The 21184-nt window shown below is 37.0% G+C and overlaps 1 protein-coding gene across 1 annotated transcript in view; it reads left to right on the forward strand.

The window, feature by feature from the left end:
- The window catches only part of LOC121638315 (voltage-dependent T-type calcium channel subunit alpha-1I-like), a 275523-nt gene that overhangs the window by 70908 nt on the left and 183431 nt on the right, over positions 1 to 21184 (forward strand). The window contains exon 2 of the mRNA XM_041983021.1: positions 910 to 1339. Coding sequence (XP_041838955.1) covers positions 924 to 1339 — 416 coding nt within the window. The 5' untranslated portion in view covers positions 910 to 923. The remainder of the gene's footprint in view (positions 1 to 909; positions 1340 to 21184) is intronic.

Genomic DNA, 21184 nt, shown 5'->3' on the forward strand with positions numbered 1-21184 from the left:
GGTTAATAATTGTGGGATTTGATTTGTAATGTTTGATTGATTATTGTGCATTTAGTGTGCTTTGGTCACACTGCCGCTAAAAGGTTTTCCTTTCTCTTCCAGTTGAACTAGTTAATTTAAGCTAATATGAGGATAAAACACTAAGATAGGTGACATACTAAATGAAATTTAATCTCACATAAACTTGTTTTACTCACTTTAGATTCCTTTAAACTTCATTGTTGTCTGCACAGTTAATCCTTTCACATAAAGAAAAAAGCAAGAGAAAAAAATGTGTCTTTGTTTTTCTTCTTTTCCTGTGGATAATAATAAGGAACAAATGTTTTTGTGTTTATTCACACAAACTGTCAATCAAATTCATTGTAGTTACTGAGAAGTTTGCTCTACCAGGAGCAAGTAGTTAAAGGGTTTTTCTCTGAAAAGTATAACTGATTTTACTCAAGTAGTTACAGCAGGATTCATGAAATTTTATCATTTTTGTAATTCATTGCAGCCCTAATGAAAATGTCAGCAGTGCACACACACACACACACACACCAAAGTGTCACATTGTGCCATTTTTTTTTCTTTTAATCAACACATTTAGATAATTTATGGTCTGTGATGATTTTAGAAATGCAACACAACTTCACAGCTGAGTCTAGATGTATCTCAAACAATTGTGTTTGATAAAAGGGAATAAAGAGTTATTTTGTTTGTTATATTGTTGATGTTACTTCATATTGTTCAAAACAAGCTTAAATTTAAAATGTTTAAATGATTTAAATCATTAAAAAGTATTGCTACAAGTAGTGTCAGCAGTACTTGCCCTGGATTTACGTGCAGTATCATGCAGCTTTATTCCGCCCATAAGCTACACTGTTGTGAGTTTAAATTTTCTCTCTGTCTTTTCTGTTTCTCTAATTCAAGACTGTTTGGTGGCAATGACGGGCGAGGAGGAGGAGGGCCTCTGCGTTGAAACATCAACGTCAATGTCACCATCAGCTGCAACAATCTCCAGGGTAACAACTGTAGCCAGGGGCAACCGTGATGGTGCTGTCTCTTCCTCGTCACCCTGCAGGCCCTCCCCTTACCTCCATCAGTGTCCTAAGGAGAAGAAGGTGGAAGATGGGGAGATAGAAGAGGAAGGGATTATCCAGGAAGAGAGGACTGAGGAGGAAGAAAAGAAGCAGGAAGTGGTGGAGGAGTGTGACGAAAATGATGACAATGAAGATGATGATGGCAGTAGTGACACCAGTGTGTTGGTTGTGCCCTATCCTGAGCTGGTACCTGTGGTCTTCTTTTGCCTTAAGCAGACAACCTTCCCCCGCAGCTTGTGCATCCGCATGGTCTCCAGTCCATATCCTTTAAGCTGAATTCTGTGACTGATGAAGTCCAGCTTGTCTCCCAAGGTGCTGTTTTTCTATTTCTGAATCCATCATCATTTACTTTTTCAGTACTCCCTACATTTTCCAGCTAGGATTAAGGTTTCTCTAAAATTGTATTTATGTATTTGTTCACAAGGTGTTTTATTTAATCTGACAAGTTCACATTAAAAGTAGAATTTCCTTTGACATCTATTTCTGTAACCTGCCTTCCGTGGTAGACCAGCATATTTGAGGCTGGAAATGAGTTAAAATGCTTAATAACATCAAGGTCCAGAGTTATTGCTACAGTTTAATGTATTTTTTCTCACAGTAGATCTGACACATTCTACCTCAGAGGCATGCTGGTTTTGCCAGACAAACACACCAAACTACCAATAAGACATTATAGCTTATTTGTTTTTTAATCTTCCTCTGTCCTTACAGCATTTCTGTTAAGCAAGGCTTCATGTTTTTAACTTTAGACTTTACTATGTGTTTCTTGCTAGAAATCACTTTGGGGTTCTCATCATCTTGAGTACATCTTTGTTCTTTTTTTTACTTCATCACACAAGGGTATCCACAAACGTATTCAAATTATAGCCAAGCCTGTATAAGAATTGACAAGGATTCTGAATTACAGAGTAAGCTGCCCCATGGATCAGCAGGCACTGCTTATCAAGCTTCTTAAAGTGCACCATTTACAGTGTGGTGATGTGCGACTCACACTGAGTGAGCATATCAGAAGTACCACAGAAAAGTGTAAAAAGCTGGAAAGAGTGTGTATACAGATATGAAACTTACTGAAGTATGGTTAGAAAAAAATAAATAAAAACTATGCTGCACTACAGATTCACCACCTATACAAATCTTGATGGAAAAGCTCCATCCAAGACATCCAGTCTCCATCCATGCCCAATAAAGGGCACCTCCCAGCATTTGGGGATAACAACACAGCTTAACCATACTGGCAGGGAAGGAGTCTTACCTTGTGCAGGAGGTGGGGCAGTATCGATTAGATATAGTTGGGCTTGACTCTATGCACACTGTGGTCTCTGAACCAAACTCTTGCAAACTGACTGTTCTCTCTCAAACTACAGAGTTGCTCAGGTTAAGAGGCATTGTGCAGATGTGGAGTAACTTGGAGGGACATGACTGGGAGTAACGTTTAGATTTTCAATATTTGGCAGTAAAATAAATCAGACCAAGGGACAGGCTACTGGACTAGACTTGGTAAACACAAACAGGTAGTGAGTGTGAAGTGGGAACATCTGGCAGAGCAGGACTTTTTACAGGGAGCTCTTGGCCTTGATGGAGAACTACTGACTCAAACTGGAAATATCATCAAGCAATAGGAACATTTTGAAGATCTCCTTAATCTGTTCAGTCTGTCCTCCAGTGAGTAAGCAGAGCCTGAAGGAATGACATGCTCACCATGTTGGCAGAGGCTGTCCATGTAGTCATATGGCTCCTGAATGACATTCACACTGAGATGTTGAAGGCTCTAGATATCTAGAGAATGTGATGTACCTGTCACATGTGGAAGACTGGAATGGTGGAAAAAGATGAGGGAAAATATCAAATAATGTGTGTATGTGAGTCTGTGTTAATTAATGAATGGATTTATTATGGCTTTATTATGTTTGTCTATAAAGAGAAAGCTTTTACTTGCTGAAGTGCTTTCAGTCAGGAAAAAAAATAACAGAAAGAGATGTACTCACTTCTCCATTGATCAGACATCAGCTTTACGCTGTTGCTTAATGGAAAAGCCATTCATTTAGGTCTAAATAAAACATTTTTATAAAAAAAAAGGAAAGTTAAGAAACCTAAAAAGATAATTATCTTGGCTCTCTGTTCTTTGATCTTTAATCTTAAATTCTATCCCTGTCTTAAAATCTTTCCTGCTGTCTCTTTCTGTCTGTTACAACTATCTCACCCCAGCCTCACCCTGCCTCTTACATGAAAAAGCTCAGAAGTGAATTAAGCAGATTTTTTTTTCTCCACTAGACTGTTTTTGCACCATGCATACATAGCCAGAACTGCTGCAGAATATTTATGTCTGTTACACATAGATGTGTTAGAAATGGCAAAGATTATAAACTCAAAAGATTGTTCATCTGGATTGTTGAAGACTCTGGTGAAATCTCAGAAGGGAAGAATATGTTGCTGGCTTAGCTGGTTTACTGCTGCTTATCTAACTGTGGAAGGTTTGTTTTCTAAGCCAAAGTGAGTCAGTTAAGATGTCCTTTAAACAATCTAAATTGAAGGGTTCACTCTATGGGGGTATTTTTCTATCTTTAATCAAGAGCTTAATTGTTTGCTTTGAGAGCAAGATTTCTGGTTTTCACGCTCAAATATAATCTTGCCATCTCTCAAAACTCTGCTCTCACACTCAGAAACTCCCTCTTGCTTTCAAATATATCATTCTTCCTTTCAAAACTCTGCGCTCATATTTGGTCTCTTTCCCTCACACTCAGACACATTCTCTGCTCTCTCAAAGCTTCTGCTCTTGGATATTTTTTCCTCTCTCTTGGGTTGCAGAAAGAGCTGTCTGTCAAACCTCCTCCAGCCAATAGAATACGAGATAATTCGAGCAAATCGTCCTCACCTTCTTCAGGTTGCACTTGTTTATATAACAGTGTCTCATTAATAAAACAAATAAGTTGTTTCTAATAGTTTTCTAAATTGTGCAATGTAATAATAATGATTAGCAAAGAAAACTCAACATGTTATGTTTCTGTCAGAGGGGGCGGGGCTTTTTTCAAAACTCAACATATCCCGACCGCAAAGGCTCATGGGAGGTGCAGATTCAGCTGAAATTTAACCTGTTTTTTTTATTGCTGTGCTTTATTATTAGTAAAGACTAGTGAACATCATGATTTACATGTTTTTTTATTTGAAAAACTTTGATTGTAGTGCTACTTGCTAACCTTGCTAAATTACTAAAGGTGGCTTTACACTTTTTAACTAGTATGCTATGCTCTATAAGGTCTTAAAGGTCTTGCAGCCACAAAATATGTTCTCATGCAGCATGAGAACGGTGTGTATGTATGAGTTGTACACCGCTGATGAATTATATGTCAATTCCACAAAATTCAATCTAATGACTACAGCTAAATGAAAGGAAATATGAGTGACTTCAGGGGTGTGAGCTTTTCTTGTGGTGAAATGTTTGTGTCCATTTTACTTACCTAAAATGAAAGGGTTTGTATTGACTAGGTCCACTCTCTCACATTGTGTGGTCAGGTTGAATGGTGCAGTGGATTGATCTCAGAGTGAAGTCCTTTTTGTTAAGATGAATGCATGCAGTCCACTCCAGGAACTTCTCTGCATGTGTATGTTGATGCATTTAAATTTTTCCATGAAATGGATTACTGGTACAATTTTGAGCCTGTCTCTTAGGAACTGAATTTCCTTTTGATAAATTTAATGTTATAATTTACATTTCTGAGAATGTTAATGCTGGATTTTGTTTTGAGGATGCATTTAAATTTCTATAGTCACTTTAGTCCTAAGTACTGCCTAAAGTGACTTAACATTAGTGGGGGTGGATGGAGAGTGTAAAAATATATTTGGATTCAATGTTGAGGAACATTTTCTGAATTGAACCACTTCATACTTGCCCAACATGATCAATTATTCTATGTGTCTAACTTAAATAGTTTTTTTTTTTTTTCATCACAGCTTAACCCTCCAGCATTAAACAATAATATACACATTATCCTCACATTGCACTGAACTTGACATGAAGCAGCACACATTCATTGTTCTTGTTCTGAAAGGAACATATGTATAGGTTTCACATCCTGTCTTAACGGGTTTAAATGCCTCTTGTCATAGCAGCATGTGTCCATATTGTTTGCTTATTTGGTTTATTTTCCTGTAATACTCCGCTCTTCTCACTCAATGACCCATTCATTGATCATTAACTGTCTAAGGGAAGAGGTTAAAGTTAGATAATCTTAGATATTGATCTGTGGAGATTAGGGTGGGGATTGAAATTTCAAATCTGTGGAGAGTCAACAAAATCAAAGGGCAATTATATATATATATATATATATATATATATATATATATATATATATATATATATATACATATGTATATATATATATATATATATATATATATATATATATGTATATATATGTATATATATATAGTCAGGAAAATGGAAAATGGATAAACATGTATATTTAAGTAACTCCCCCACCAAAGGGAAAATAAAGAAGGAGGCTCAGTGCTTTAAGGAGACAAGGAATTATCAGAGCTCAAGGATTTTTGTGGCTGTTGCTGGCTCAACTCTCCTCCTTCTTTCCATCCTTCTCTGACTCAGTCATTCTTGTTCACTCGTTCCCTTCTAGACAGCAAGTCATTTGCTGTTTTCACTCCTTTAAATCATTTTGAATGGGCAGAGAGATGCTGCCAGTGCTGCAGAGATATTTGGCAGTCAGCATTAAAGAAGACTGCCTCTGGCAATCAGCAGTAAAAGACAGAACAGGGATTTTGCACTTATTCCAAGTTGACATTGAACATTTCTTTCGGTCTAACTGCTGTCTTTCAGTCAACACTTTTTTTTCTTGCTTACTCTTGGTAGTAAGTTTGTATAACTCATCTTCCCAGTTTGATGTGGCAGTCAGTTTTTTTTCTCCATATGTAAGGCACAAAACTTATTTTAACACAAAGCAAAGAAAACTAAGTCAAAATGTCATGATTTGCTACATCACTTCTAATTTATGGGGGAAAAAAAGGGCATAAGTATACCAAATCCAATTTCAGAGATGCAAACAGCTTCTCTGCACATTCCCAGTTAAGAAAAGTAGACATAGCCAATGTTAAATTACAACTTGTGGCCAAAAGAACTGTAGGGAGATGGTCACGGAAGAAACTCTGCAGGGTTGGTTTAAAGGCCACAGAACAAGTTGCACTTAGTTAATTACATGTAGACAACATCAGTGCTACAACTCAGTGTGTGAAAAACATCATTAACATCTGTTTGGAGAACAAAATTCTCACCAGGACAGGTAGATGCTTCCCACTAACAAGCTCTGGATCACATGTGACATAATGGAGCTGCTGAACAAGAAGAAATTAACCTCCAGGGAGTGAAAAGATGGTTGACGTTAAAAGAGTGGAGGGAGGTTTACAGGAAAAAAACAGTGGTAGAGCAATAAAACAACATACAGGGTATGTGGTTTGGATTAAAAAGATAATTGGCTTCAAGAAGAAAGGAAATCAGACTGATGAAAGTCTTATCAGAGCCAGTGAATTGTATGTTTATGCAACGCCCTTACCCTTAACCACTCTGATATTACACCATCCCTGAACCCACAGCTTATACATTTCCAGTCTTTTACACTGCATGTCACTCATGAATCATAACACTGCCTCGTGAACTTCATCACCCATATCAGAATATTCTGGGATCCCTTCTGCCTCCCCTTTCAGCCTGTCTGTCTCTAGCTGTCAGGTGAAGAAGCTACTAGCGATATTGAGCCAAAACAAAACTGTTGATCCACTTGGTGTCAGCATCAGGGTCAAAAAGGTATGTGGGATGGTACATTCTTCAACATTAGTTTGAGTCAGGAGCAGGAGAAAAAAAAACTTGCTCTGTGGAAGACATCTTGACTTGTTCTGGTATCTAAAAACTTTCATCCATGTTACCTTAGCAACTACAGACCAGTTGTGCCAATGTCTCACATCATGAAAGTCCTGAGGAGACTACTAGTAGCTCACCTAAGAAAGCAAGTAGGAACCTTTCAGGACCAACTATTTGCTTCTGCAAGTCCACTCACATCTGAGCAAATCAGGAATCAATGTAATGATTATGTCTTAGACGCCCTCATTACCTTGAGTACAGTCCAGCACTGTTATGTGACAAGCTTAAGAAAATAGAGAGGGATGCCTCCACAATCACCTGGATTATTGACTATCTGGCAAAAAGACAAGCTTGTGGGACTGAAAGGCTGTTCGTCTGAGAAAATCGTCAGCACCACAAAAGCAGCATAGCATCACAGTACTCTCATTGTTTCTCTTTACACTCAGACTTTTAATGTAACTCAGTCATGTCACCTCCTATTTAGATGACTGCAGATGTGGAATGTTAGTGAAAGGAAATCACCTTATCTTCACCATGAAAAAGACAAAACAGAGGATTGTGGATTCTTACAGAGAAGAAAGTGTAAGCCAATATCTGGGTGCTATTCCAGTAGCTCCCAGGCGAGAGGCATGGTTGGGTCACCAGTCCATCACAGTAGAGCAGATTCTACAAAGTAGAATGCTGCACAAGCTGATGAACATATCGAACAACTCTGCATGTCCTCTGCACTTTTTCAGTCATAGGCTACTTAAGCTTTGCTGCAATAATGATAATGATTGAGGTCCTTCCTGCTCACGATGGCATCAATAAATGACAAATTCTAACTATTTTATTGATAATGACTATGTGTCGTTGCCCTATTTTATATTAGGACACAGAAGGGAAAATAAGATGAAATATGCTATAAGTTGGTTAACGGAGCTATTTTAGCTACAACAGAGTTTTCTGTTTCCACACAATATGAAAGACTGAAATTGAAGTGCTGTCTGATATCCTGCTATTCCTATAAAATTACAATTTCTTTATACCAAATTGTACATTTCTTATGCTAAATCAGTTGCAAAGTTGTATATAATATGAAATGTTAGGCCAAAAATGTCTTAGTTAATGATTTTGCTCCCTTATGCTATACAACAAAGAAATTTCCATCATCGAGTGTGGACATTTTTTCCACACATCAGTGTGATTTTACTGATTTTTTCCTGAAAGTGGGAGTATAGCTGAGTGTAGAGCTTTGAATATCATGTTAACCAGCTCTCATGCAGAGACACGGTCCACTTCATTCCATACAAAAGGAGTCATCAGAGCAGTATTGGAGAAGGAGATAATGGAGGTCATCTCTAAACCTGAGATATAAAATGAATCTCTCCACTTTTAAACCCATACTTGTGAATTGTAGAGAAGGAAGTGTGCGAGGGAAGAGAGATAAGGACAGAAAGAAGTATAGCAGGCTGTGTGAAGACAAGCAGAGCATTTGCAGTCAAAACAAATTCTGCTCCAAACCAACTCTGATAGGAAAGGAAGGTCAGATTAATAGTTTTCAATTCACTTTCATTTGCCTCTGGACCAACACATGTGCCCCTCTGTGCTACTGGCATTATTCCACACCCTCACCAAACCTCCCACATTTGTTAAAATCTTCTGATTTATACACACATGAAGCCATATTCTGTATGGAAATTTATTGTGTCTTCCCAGATCTTTTCTCTCTCTTCTCAGGTTCATTTTTTTTATGTAATGAATAACCGTAAGTTTGCTCGTAATTTTTACTGGTCTGTATCAGATACAAGCTCCTATTAGACTGTCAAGGATCATCTACTCATTAAAGCCTCTGATATTGTGGCAAGTTTTATGAGATTGCCTCTGATAAGAGGTCATGTGGTACAATATGTGTCTGCTGAATGTTTTGGCATTTAGCAGCAGTTTAATGACCTGTAATAGGCCATTGGGATGATACTGCAAATAAAATTATATGAGACAACATCTAAAGTGTAGATGAAATCATCAGGATAATTAGATGTTAATTATTGGTTATCTATCTGGGTGCGAGGTTGCATGCAGTACATGTATCGGGTTGTTTAATAGAGTTTTTTCTTTCATGTTTCTCCCAGTGTTGTGCATCAGGAAAATATGAATCAGCTACATTTAATGTAAATTGACTTTTTTGGGATGTCTGGTGAGATGTCCATTGGGTAAAAATGATTAAATAATTGTATGAAAGCAGCTGAACTGGCCTAGCTTGTACAAGTTGTCTGCTCGACAAAATTAATGTAATTACTTAATTAATCCCTGCCAGTAGCTGCAGGTGTTGCTTTTAATGAAGACTAACAGTACATTTTTGTTCATGTTGCTTTTGTGGCAGAGCATCTTGTCTGGTTGTGTATATGTATTTAACAAGGATCACCAGTCCAATGTATGTTGTGTTTATGTTGGTGTGGAGAGCGATATGTAGATTCCCAGTAGCTAGCTAGCTAGCATGGCTAGCGCATCAGCGAAATACAAATTACACCATGGCAGTAATGTAAGCTTGCTAGACTATTTTAGGCATAACATAATTTATGTACACGTATCTTTTACTATAGTTTGTACATTGTTGCTTGTTGTTTTCATCATCAGCATTGAAAAATACATCAGATATATGGCTAAACCACAAGAAAGTACAAGTAGTAAAAATGTAATGTCTGAAAAATCACCATGTATGCATCTTCCCTATTTAGTAGACATTTCTGAATAAAGAATGCAAAAGACGTCTTTGATCCCAGTAGTAAGAATTTTTTTCAGGAGAAGTTGTCTCTTCTGGGTAACCAAATTCATGCAATGGTACAAACAAGGTTTACTGGGAGTGCTGCCATCTTCCAAGATGAAAATCTTGCAATGATTAATCAAAATCGGTAGGGTAGTTAGAACTAGCACAAAGAACATAGAATTGATTCATACTTATTGACCCTGACGGGCACTGGATCTAAATATAGTCAAAATTTTTCATGTAATTAAACAGCAGTAAGTAAGAAGTTAAAAAAAGGAAGCAGACGGATAGGAAAAGAAAGAACAGATTAGATCAAACTAAACAGAGTTTAGGCAAAGCGTAATCAAAAGAACTCACAACAGGTGTGGAAAAGTAATCAGGTGTGGAAAAAGGACAAACTGAAAAGCCATGAGGAAAAAATACTCAAAATAAGACTGAAAGCGACTGTAATCCTACTCAAAATATAATGAAAATGAAAGGTAAAAAAAAATTAATGGTTTTTTTTCTATTGTTAATTTTTATTTATTTATTTATTCTTTTAATTTTTTGCCTGTAAAGAAGCACCACAGAACTTTGACAGATTTTCTCAGTAACACAGCTCCTAACGAAACCTAATTTGGTATCCATCTTGGATCCTACCAGTGCAGTGAGCTCTCTCCAGACAGTAACAACCAGTCCTAAATTGACTATTGTCTGCACTCTTGCTTTGTCTCTTTCTCTCTTTCTTTTCTTCTCTTCATAAGATAATGTTGTCTTGTGTTTCTTTGATGAATCAGCCACTGTGCACATTAAAAAAAGGCTGGTTTGTTTAAATGTGCTTGCTAGCATGTGATGTGTAAAGTGAATCTCAGCTGTAACGTCATGCGGAGTCCTGGAAGCAAAAATTGTGAAGTGTGGTTTCTAAGATCGGGACACTGCTGGGCAGCAACTACTACAGAAATGTGCATAATAAATGCCACTGTGCCGTTAAACAAGTCGGGAATGCAGAGTTTTAAGGTTGGAAAGTTGCACTGTGATTCTTTAACCAGGAAATGGAAAACTCACGGATGTCTTGGTTGAGATCAATTTAGGTCAGGAGCACAACAACACACACAAACAGGGCACAAAATGGTATATACATTTAAATTTTATATAAAGGAACTATAAAACATTAGTATTAAACATAAAACTGAATGAATCAAAACCCTTAAAATATTTGATTGCCACCTATGACATGGGAGGCACATTAGACAAATACAAATCCCACACTATGATGACTCAATTTAGTAGGTTTATGTCATCAGTGCTTTTGCATGCAGTGATCCAAAAAAACATTACTTCTGGCTCAGACCCATCAGACCAGTTCCCACCTGCCCTGACCCACACCTGTTGGTGGAAACAGGGTTTTACAGTCAGTGTCCCTCTTTGGGATATTTCAGCCATATAAGTGGAGATTCTGTATGTATTCATGGAAGTGTGTTAGAATGGACATTGATGAGGTTATGGCAGCTGTGAGCTGATAAAATGAGAGTAATTTATCTCGTTGGTTCCCTTGCTACCTCAGCCATGGTGCTTATGGTAATGTCATTGTGAATTATTATGTTAATTCCACTGTTAATCGCTATGCTAATGTCACTTTACCAACATGTCAGATTGGTGGAGAGGCGGTATAAGAACCGGTGCTGTCCTCTTTTCTTTCACAATCTGCATTAACTCTTCCTTTGTTTTAATATCAGATTTCTTTCATAAGATGTTTGTTTTGTTTTAACATCATTTGTCCCCTGTGCACATATTTCCCCTAAATGTTACTGTTTCATATATATATATATATATATATATATATATATATATATATATATATATATATATATATTTATCTATATATATATATAGATATATATATATCTATATATATATATAGATATATATATATCTATATATATATATATTGTTTATCATTTTCCCTTTGTTGGTTCAAGTTTCACTGTAAATGGAAAACATCAATTCTAAAATTACTCACAAACTAAACTTTCAACCACTACTATCCTCATTTAGGCCAAAATGCATGTATTACCACATTAGCATTACCAAAACATCCCACCAAACAGTTCTGCACCAATAAATCTCTCTTGCTTGTTGGTCCTCCAATGTTTTACTGCTCCTCTTCCTTTGCTTTCTCTCTCTTCCCTTTGAAGTGCTTGTTGCCACATGTGGATAGAGTGATTTGATCCTGACAGGAAGTATAGGCGCCTCCAAGGAAATCCCAGTGATTGCCAATGTTAGGGAAAAACACTGCATGTAGGAGAATGATATACAAATTAAATTATTATCATAATCATTTGCATTATTTATCGTCTTTGTGTGAAGATGAGGATTAATAAGGTTATGGTGTGCATATTCTCAGTGCATTTGTGCATAAGGTTTAGAATATCATAAGATATATTTTATCATATCGCAGCCAAAAAAAAAAAAAAAAAAAAATCCAATCAGTTTCCATCAGGATGACATTTTGCATGCATAATAGAGATCCCTTGCTGCACAGTGGGAGTTTTTACCACTGTTTACAGTAAACTAATCCCTCAAAGAATACAATGTGGAAATAATATAAGCTGATAGAAAACAAAGAGGAGTAAACAAGAGTAGAAGATGTAAATGAGCTGTAAATAATGCACTTTAGTAAATAAAGCAAACTTAACAAGTGCTGCATATTATACTGAAAAAAAAACTATTTTCATGCAGTTTGAAATCATTTTTAAATGTATAAATCCGGTTGCAGACTTGAGAAGGATGACTCGACTAGTGTGGATTTTTATGTAGCCTTTAGTGAAATTGTTCTATCTGACACATCACGCTATTACCACATCTTACTGGATGCGTTTCATATGCATTTATATGCAACATGAACTTAAGACCTCGCTTGGACAAAGCTCAGGAGAGAGACAGGAGGCAGCTGATCGAGGAAGAGATCTGAGCAGAGATAGAGGAGGAGTGTCGCAGCAGGACAGTGACCTTGCGGCAACAAGGGGCTTGGACAAATTAGGACCAGGCATCGACATGGAAGATCACCTGGATAGAGATGTGGAAGTGGGATCCAGCAAGACTTAGATTTCTGATCCAGTTGGTGTACGATGTTCTTCCAAGCCCATCCAATTTGCACAGCTGGGGTCATGAGCTGCTGCCCCAAGGCCCTGAGAGAAGGGATGTACACGTGGTGCCACAACCACGTTCTGAAGGCAGTAGCGGATGCCATCAGCACAGGAATCCAGCAAGCCAAACACCAGCGCCCTGCAAGGTGCAACATCACTTTTGTCCGGGCGGGAGAGAAGCCTCCAAACCAGCTGAAGACGTTAACAGGCTTACTAGCCTTGGCTCATGACTGGCAGCTGCAGGTGGACCTGGGGAGACAGTTGAAGTTTCCAGAGCACATTGCCATAACAACACTAATTTGTCCAAGCAAGTTGTGCTTTTGGAGCTTACAGTTCCTTGGGAAGACCGCATTGAAGAGACTCACAAGCGTAAGAAGGCCAAGTACCAGGAACTGGTTGAGAACTGCAGAAGGAGCGGGTGGAGGACACGCTGTGAGCCAATTGAGATAGGCTGTAAGGGATTTCCAGGCCAGTCTTTGCACCTTGCTCCTTGGTGTCAGAGGGTTGCAGGAAAGGAAAGCCACCAAGAACATCGGTGAAGTAGCAGAGAGCTCTTCTAGGTGGTTGTGGATCAAAAGACACAAGCCTGGGTCTGATTGACGCCACAGGCAGAAATTCAGTCTACACATTGTGTTTGTTTCGCAAAGAGAAGAAGCTGACTAAAGAAAAATATATTTTGACAATTCCCCCACTGTTTATTCTGAAGATTAACCATTACTTTAGTGCCTGACTCACTACTTCCTGCTGCTGCAATTAATTATGTAATGAAAAGGCAGAACTCAATAGAAACTCATTATCGAGTTCCGCCCTTTTATGACATTATTAATTCAGATTAGAAAGAAAAGTAAACGTTTCCCCTTTGAGATCTGTTGATCTTTCATGCTTTTTTTCCACAATGAAACTGATTATTTTCCTATTTCAATCAGTCGTTTTAGTGGTCAGTTAGAAATGGAAGCAGGTGAAGCGTGTGCACCAATATAGATTTGTATGCACTCTGAGTAACTGACTCAGAGACTGAAACGACCAGATTCACTTTGGTGAGTTACTCATTTGAACTGGATTTAGTAAAAAGAATTGAGTTTATCGTCACTATTAAAGCATCCTAGTCTGCTCACTTTTGAGGATACTCCCTCTAGTGGTGAAAAGGGAAAATCACATATGCTTGTCAGTACTTTGTCTTGCTGGGATGGGAATACAATTTTTCTTTCTTTTTTTTTTTTTATAGAATGTATGGACAGAAATATACTGCAAAATATTATGGGGGTTGTGCTTATCTTCACTTTGAATGGCCAGCCATTCCATTGTGTTCTGTTATTACTATAAATATCACTTAATTAAAATTAGCACTGGCAATTAAATATACAAATTAGATATGGCTTGATATGGTGTCTGAGAGCTATAGAACAAAGTTAAAGCATGTTTTAGATGAGCAAACCTGATTCTAAGTGGTTACGATGGACTGGCAATCCATCTAAGCTGTATCCTGTCTCTACACCCCCCAGGGACAGCTGGGATAAGCTCAGCTGCCTTTGGGTAGCTACACCTGCCATGAGCTTGACTGAAAACTTTACCAGAGGAGGGACATGGTTTACTTAGGAGTAATTGCCATTTGATGTTCAATTTTGTAAAAACTTACTGTTATCATATAGTCATATAATGCAGTATGTTGCTTTGTATGCAGCAACTAATTTCCAGGCACAAGTTGGCTTTTAAGTCACATGTCTCTAATCATAGACTGTATTAAAAAGATTTTGTGTATATCAAGCCTTATTTCTGCCATCTCAAAGTGTGTAACTTAGCATTCATCCTTTAGCATCTTCATCATTAGTCTTAGTCTCAGTTGGAAGACATATATTGGCCAAATGGTTAGAGTTGGGAGTGACAGCCTGATTGGACTAAAATATGTATTTTGAGGACTTATATTTCTTTTAATTATGGGATGTTTTAAAAACATATTACCATCATACCAACAACAAAGTAAAATCTAGCTACTGACACCATAACAGCTTGTGTGAAAAGTTTCAGTATTTCATTAGGGAAACTGAATGGGGTCCTTTGAATGAGAAAGTACTTGAACTATTGCTTCTGCAACTACAATTTTTAGATCTGATTTAAGACCTTTATTTTATTTATTTATTTTTAGAGACAGGGGTATACTTTCTTTTTCATGTATCTATATATGAAATGCTACTAGATTTATTTATGTTTTTTTCCTGAAGTTAGACAGCTAATTTTAAAAAGTTAGATCTCACACAGAGATATTGAACCCAAATTTTTCATTTAGAATTCTTCCTTGTATGTTAATCTTTTAAGCGTTTACCTCTTCAGCTCCACACAGCCCTGTGCTGTCGATGTCATGCACTGCTCATCTGCCTTCATGCTGGTTGCTGCCAATACATATTACTGTCAGCATGGCATCACCCACTGAGCCTGCAGGTGCTGAAATAACACACTAGCTCCTGTGGAGTGAGGGCTACTGGATATGCAACACCTGGGTGTGTGTGACAAGGTGAGAGGTCACCCAAAGTGAACACAACCCTTCAGAAAACCTCAGACATGGTAATTAGCACAGCAAGCTCTGTATCGGGTTGGGCGTGTCTGTAAGCGTTTGTGTGTATAACAGTATTAGCAGCATCTCTGCTGTTTTTCTCTTCACTCCACTGTCTTACATCCCTTGCTTTTGCTTCCCTACACATCACAGCAATCTGTGTTGCTATGGTGATGTATACAAGTCAGTTGATTTGACCGGTGATGGTTATGGAGTTTTCTCAGTTTTGCATCTTAGTCACAAAACCTTTCTGTGACTATTGAGTACATTAACTTTATGGACATTTCAGTTTCTATATGGTTCAGTATTAAGAGTGTAGAGGCAGAATAGTTAAACACATTTATTGATGCAGAAAATATGCACAAATTTTCAAAGAGTAGCAAAAGTAATTGTTGCAAAACATCTATTCTGATTATATTAGCTTTATTGCTGATTAGTGGTCATATTTCCAATTAAGCTGAACAACAACCCCCAAAGTAAAGAGATTTTATTTATTTATTTATTTTTGGATTTATTTATCATATAACCTACAACTTGCAGCACTGAGTAATGGAGGAGGGAAAATATGGCACAGCGGGAAGCAACTAGGCAGAGGCTGAGATATGAAGATTAAAAATAATGAATATGGGTGTCATTACACCTTCCTCCAAACACATTGTGCACTGTTAATTATGTGCACATGAACATATTTAGGGAAGAGCTAACATACAGCCTTCTTCTACAGTAAACATAGTTCTGAACTGTTCTGATAAATAAATGTACACAGCAGCACATGGTGAGGTGTACATGTGGACAGGTGCGTTTTTGAAGTTATGTAAAAAAATAACTGGAAGTGATTGGGGTTTTAGACAAAAGTTTAAATTTTCAAAAAAAGATATATTTAGATATTATATTAATAAACCACGAGTTAAGACAGACTCAATGGAGCCATTCCCCTAAGTTTAGTAAATGATAGTCATTAGTCTGTCATTAACAGTTGCCTCCAATGATTGCTATCTGCATGCTGCTATCTTGGGAACTGCTGACAAAAAAAAAAAAAAAGTGAATATGTTGATGTGTTGTACATGTGTGTAAAAGTGCATGTTTGTGTTTTGTGGATTGAAATTAGCATCTTAATCTAGGAAGCCTTTCATCACTGCTGAAAGTAATACTTGTCCCTACAGATACCACACTTCTTCTTGTTAAGATAATGAATATTACTATGTCACCTTGTTATGTCTCATTCAAATTTCAATAAAGCCAAGTTACACAAAAGATCAAATTTCAAACACCTGATAGACCTTAGTGATGCCCAAACATAAGATAATATTCAAGGGATGAAGAAAGGCAGTCACTGGCAGAGAAAAAATATGTAGATTAAGGGCTGAAGATGATAAGACTTTAGGAACTTGTCTCCTGTGATTTCAAACTTTAAAATTTTATGGTCATAGGATATAATCTCAGGTCAAAGTATCACATGGAAACAAAAAAAGGAAAAAAAAGCATTAATGCACATGTAATAATTACACATCTGGAGTGTCATTTATCAGATATTCTGTTGGATTTGCTGATCTAATACACAATGAGACCAAAAAAAATATATTATTTTGAACATAAAAGATGTTTTGAATCACTGATTCACGCTAATCACACATTTATCCAAAAGATTTACAGCTATAACAATCGGTTGAAGGTGTTGTTAGCTTTAGAAAAGAACAAAAAAGTCATCAGAAAGTATCTGAAACATATTTTTTTCACTCAAATCATTTGCTCTGGCCAATTAAACAGTGGACTTGTGCATAATTGAAACAGGAGAAAAGTGTCTAGTCTAGTCTTGTCTAGTCAACTCCCTCTCAATACAAGGACGGCATAGTAATGTTTTTTTTTTCAAAGCCAACTGTGTCTTCAGAGATATTCAGATGTGTTTAATGGTTTCGGTACCCTGACACACTGGCTGCAGTAATATTAGACACTGTGAATATTCTCATTTGTTGTTTAGCTTCAGTTTCACTTGCTATTCGATTAGGATTAGGAAAGCATAATTTCTTGCTTAGGAATAAGATCAGAGTCAAGTTTAAAGTACGGTTACATATTTAAATTCTGATACAATGAAAACTGACTTGGCATCCCTTTACTTTGATTTCTTATGCCAAGAGGTCTTGATAAAACCACAAAATGATGCTGGAGTGAAAATGGGCTGGTAGAGCTACTAGTCCTAGTAACAAAAGCAATAAGCCGATACTTTAGTCATTTGCAGCGTAGTTTGAACTCTGTTGCTCGAGTCCTCACTAAGACTAAGAAAATGGACCACATGAGTCCAACTCTGAGGTCTTCACAATAGTTGCCTGTTTGTCACAGGATAGACTTTAAATTTCTGCTGCTGGTCGATGAAGCTCTGAATGGTTTAGGACCGAAATACATCAGTGACCTCCTGACCCAGTATGAACCTACCAGAACTATCAGGTCATCTGGATCCAGTTTCTTATTAGTTCCCAGAGTCAGAACCAGACATGGAGAAGCTGCATTCACCTTCTATGCTCCACATGTCTGGAACAAACTCCCAGAAAGCCAGATCAGCTGAAACACTCAGTTTATTAAATCAAGGTTAAAGACCCACCTGTTCTCTGCTGCATTTCAATAGTTTTTATTTAAAAGTCCAAATCTGCATCTGCTTATTTTAAGCTTGAATTCTTACTTGATCATGTGTTAATACTGTTTTTAATCCAGTGTTTTTTGTTTTTCCTTCCTTTTTTTGTTTTTAATGTTAAATTATACTTCTTATTTTCTGATGATTCAGTGTCTCCGCAAAGCATTTTGAATAACTGTCATTGAACTGTGCTCTGCAAATAAATTTGCCTTGCCTAAAGAAGCAATTTAGTCCAGAAGACCCGAAAACCTGCAATGATAACAATTATCAGTTAACATCATGTACTTTAATTAAGTGTACCATTTAAACAAATTAACTAAAGGAAACCTTGAAGGAAAATATGAACATTAACACTATGACTCATTGTTATTGCACAGAATCTGTGGTGTTAGAGAGTATGCTCCTTTTTATATCATTATTATTCTAATTTTAATTTTAATCATGTTCAAATTATTATGGGCCATTTTTTCTGGGAACTCTACCAAACTAAAATGCTCTTTTTTTTAGTCTGTAAAATAATATGTGAAGGTCATTCATGTTAGCAAGAAACGAGCAGAGCCAGTGGCAACAGCTAAAACAGGTTATAAGGTAGCAGCGATATTCAGTGGTGGAGAAAACACTGTACTTACGTAAAAATATAAATAGACAGACAAGATCTACTCTAATAAAAGTCCTGCATTAACCTTTTTTACTTGATTAAAAGTAAGTAATCACTTGCTGAATGTACTGGCCAATGCAGTGGTTGACAACATCATCAAGTGTGCTGACTGCATGTTTGTTGTTCTTATTGTGTTTTCCTCTGTGACACGCTTGGACTTATGATTCTGTGATTCAGAAGTATTATTATTATTATGTTTTTTTTATTTATTATTTATTTTTTGGGGGGCTGACCTACAGAGTTAAAGGCCATGAACAAAGTAACAAAAAGTACCAACAATCCATTTGGGGTGTTTTACCATCAGTCAGTGCTGATGTTGATGCTGATGCTGATGCTGATGCTGCCACTGTGGGTGCGACTGCATTGAAGGAAGGTCTAATATTACCTCCCCACTTTAAATGGTTTATTTGAACAATTCCTCATTCGTTATTGTTCACATATGTCCCTTCAAGATAAAACAGGATTTATTTAGACTATACATTATCCCACTTGTTATACTGTTACTTAGCAAATTAATGAGGAAACTTGCAATATTTCATTTTAATGATTTTATTGTCCAGTCATAACTTCTACCAAGAAAAAGCAAACAGAACTTCAAAGTTACAGGTGTTGCATAGCAACATATTAGATATAAATTACCATGAATTTCTGAATGGACTAATGAAGGCTGTGAATCAGAAGCACAAAAACCTTTGTTTATAGCAACAGTCATTATATGAAATATTGGCTACCCCATAAAATTCAATAGAATTTTCTGCAGTGTTCTGAGGAGCCGTTTAATAATTTAGAATAAGATAAATAAACAAAAAAACATACAATGTGACTGTAACGTATAACATAACGCATTGTGTAAATGTTGGGGAGTAGAAAGTAAACATATTTGCTGTCAAATGTAACAAATTAAAAGTAAAAAATATCCACAACTTGATCTACTTAAGTATGTACAGATACATGAAAAACATACTTCAGTACAGTCACAAAGTACTAATTCCCTACATTCCACCACTAGTGATGTTACAGATAGAGAGCATGGATCTCTTGGCTGTTCAGTACAACAGATATTCACAGGGGCAATTCAGGAGTTGTTGGATGTCGGTCATCCCTACTGTCCCTACCCAATTCTACTTCGATGATCTGAACATATTAAAGCATGCCTGACACCTAAACTGATAATAACCTGATTTGACAAAAAGTTTGACTGTCTCCATTTGGTGCTTATTACCTTGTACACTTTGATATCAGCATGAACTGGAAACCATCAAACCATGTCTATTTTCAACTTATACATGCAGTCATACTTTTGAGTCCTTCTGCCATTTGAGCAAAATGTAAATGGATGCAACTCTACAGCAGTAACCAACAATGATACATTTTTTCCTTTTTTGTGTTATATTTCTTATTGCTGGCAGACAACGCTCTCAGTATTTTTAGCACAGCGAGTATTGCATTGTGTAATTGGTGGTCAGTCTGCTCATGTGGATTTTTCTCTCAGTTACACAAGCATAGCCATTCCGAGGGATAGATATACTGAGCAAGTGTGATCGTGGGCAGAAGCGGAAACCTACACACTTAGCAGCCGTATCATATTATTGCCATATGATAGAAAGACGGGGTGGGGTGGGGGGTGGCTTGCAAATGGAAAGCACAGCAAATCCTACCAGATGGTCTAAAAAATAGATTATCTGGGTTTGTTTGGGTCTTTTTCTCCCTTTAATGCAGGATTCTATCTGTTATTGCACACTAAGTATTTTGCTGTTACTTCCATTCCCCTTATCTCACCATCACTGCTAAGATACACCTTAGCTGTCAATTGGGAGTAAACCTGTTCCAGTGCCTTGGTCCTCCATTTTGCAGCACTTTATCGACTTCCTTCCATTTCCAGGAGGTGATTGACTGCTAAATTAACTAATCAGTCCAAATGATCATTCTCCCTTTTGTGCGTTTCAACAGAGCATGTGAGCAAAACTTTGGACTTATGATATAAAATAAATTCCTTTTTTAAGTGTTAATATCTCGTAAAAAAATAATATTAATAACACACATAGTATAAAACTACTAATTCTTTTAAGGGACATTTTCTGTAATTTTTTTTTTGTCCCTTTTTCAGATCAGGGCTTTCCCATTTATCGTGTTCCCTGCCCTTTTTGTGCTTTGTGCAACCAGAAAATAACACCGAAATTTTAAAGCACACCTTCAATTGATTTTTTTTATTTCTTTTTATTTTACCATATGATAGGGAAATTATTTAATCTTGGCCAACTGGTTCCACTAAAGTAAAACTATCTGTGACGTGAGCACATAATTGTTTTTCTTTCTAAAAATGATAACAAGTGCAGATAGGCCATTCTTTGGTGCTGAAAGAAAGTATGCAAGGATAAGACACAACCAACAGAGGGTTCTTAATATTTTGTACAGCGCTAGTTGCCACAGCAACAGGGCAGAGCTTGTCTAGAAATCCTACTGTATGGCAGCTGTGCACAGGTCATCTGGGAAACACAGACAACAAACTCAGAGATTTAAGGAAGTGAAAAGTTGGCCT

The sequence above is a fragment of the Melanotaenia boesemani genome, chromosome 4 (assembly GCF_017639745.1).
Source record: "Melanotaenia boesemani isolate fMelBoe1 chromosome 4, fMelBoe1.pri, whole genome shotgun sequence".
NCBI lineage: Eukaryota > Metazoa > Chordata > Actinopteri > Atheriniformes > Melanotaeniidae > Melanotaenia > Melanotaenia boesemani.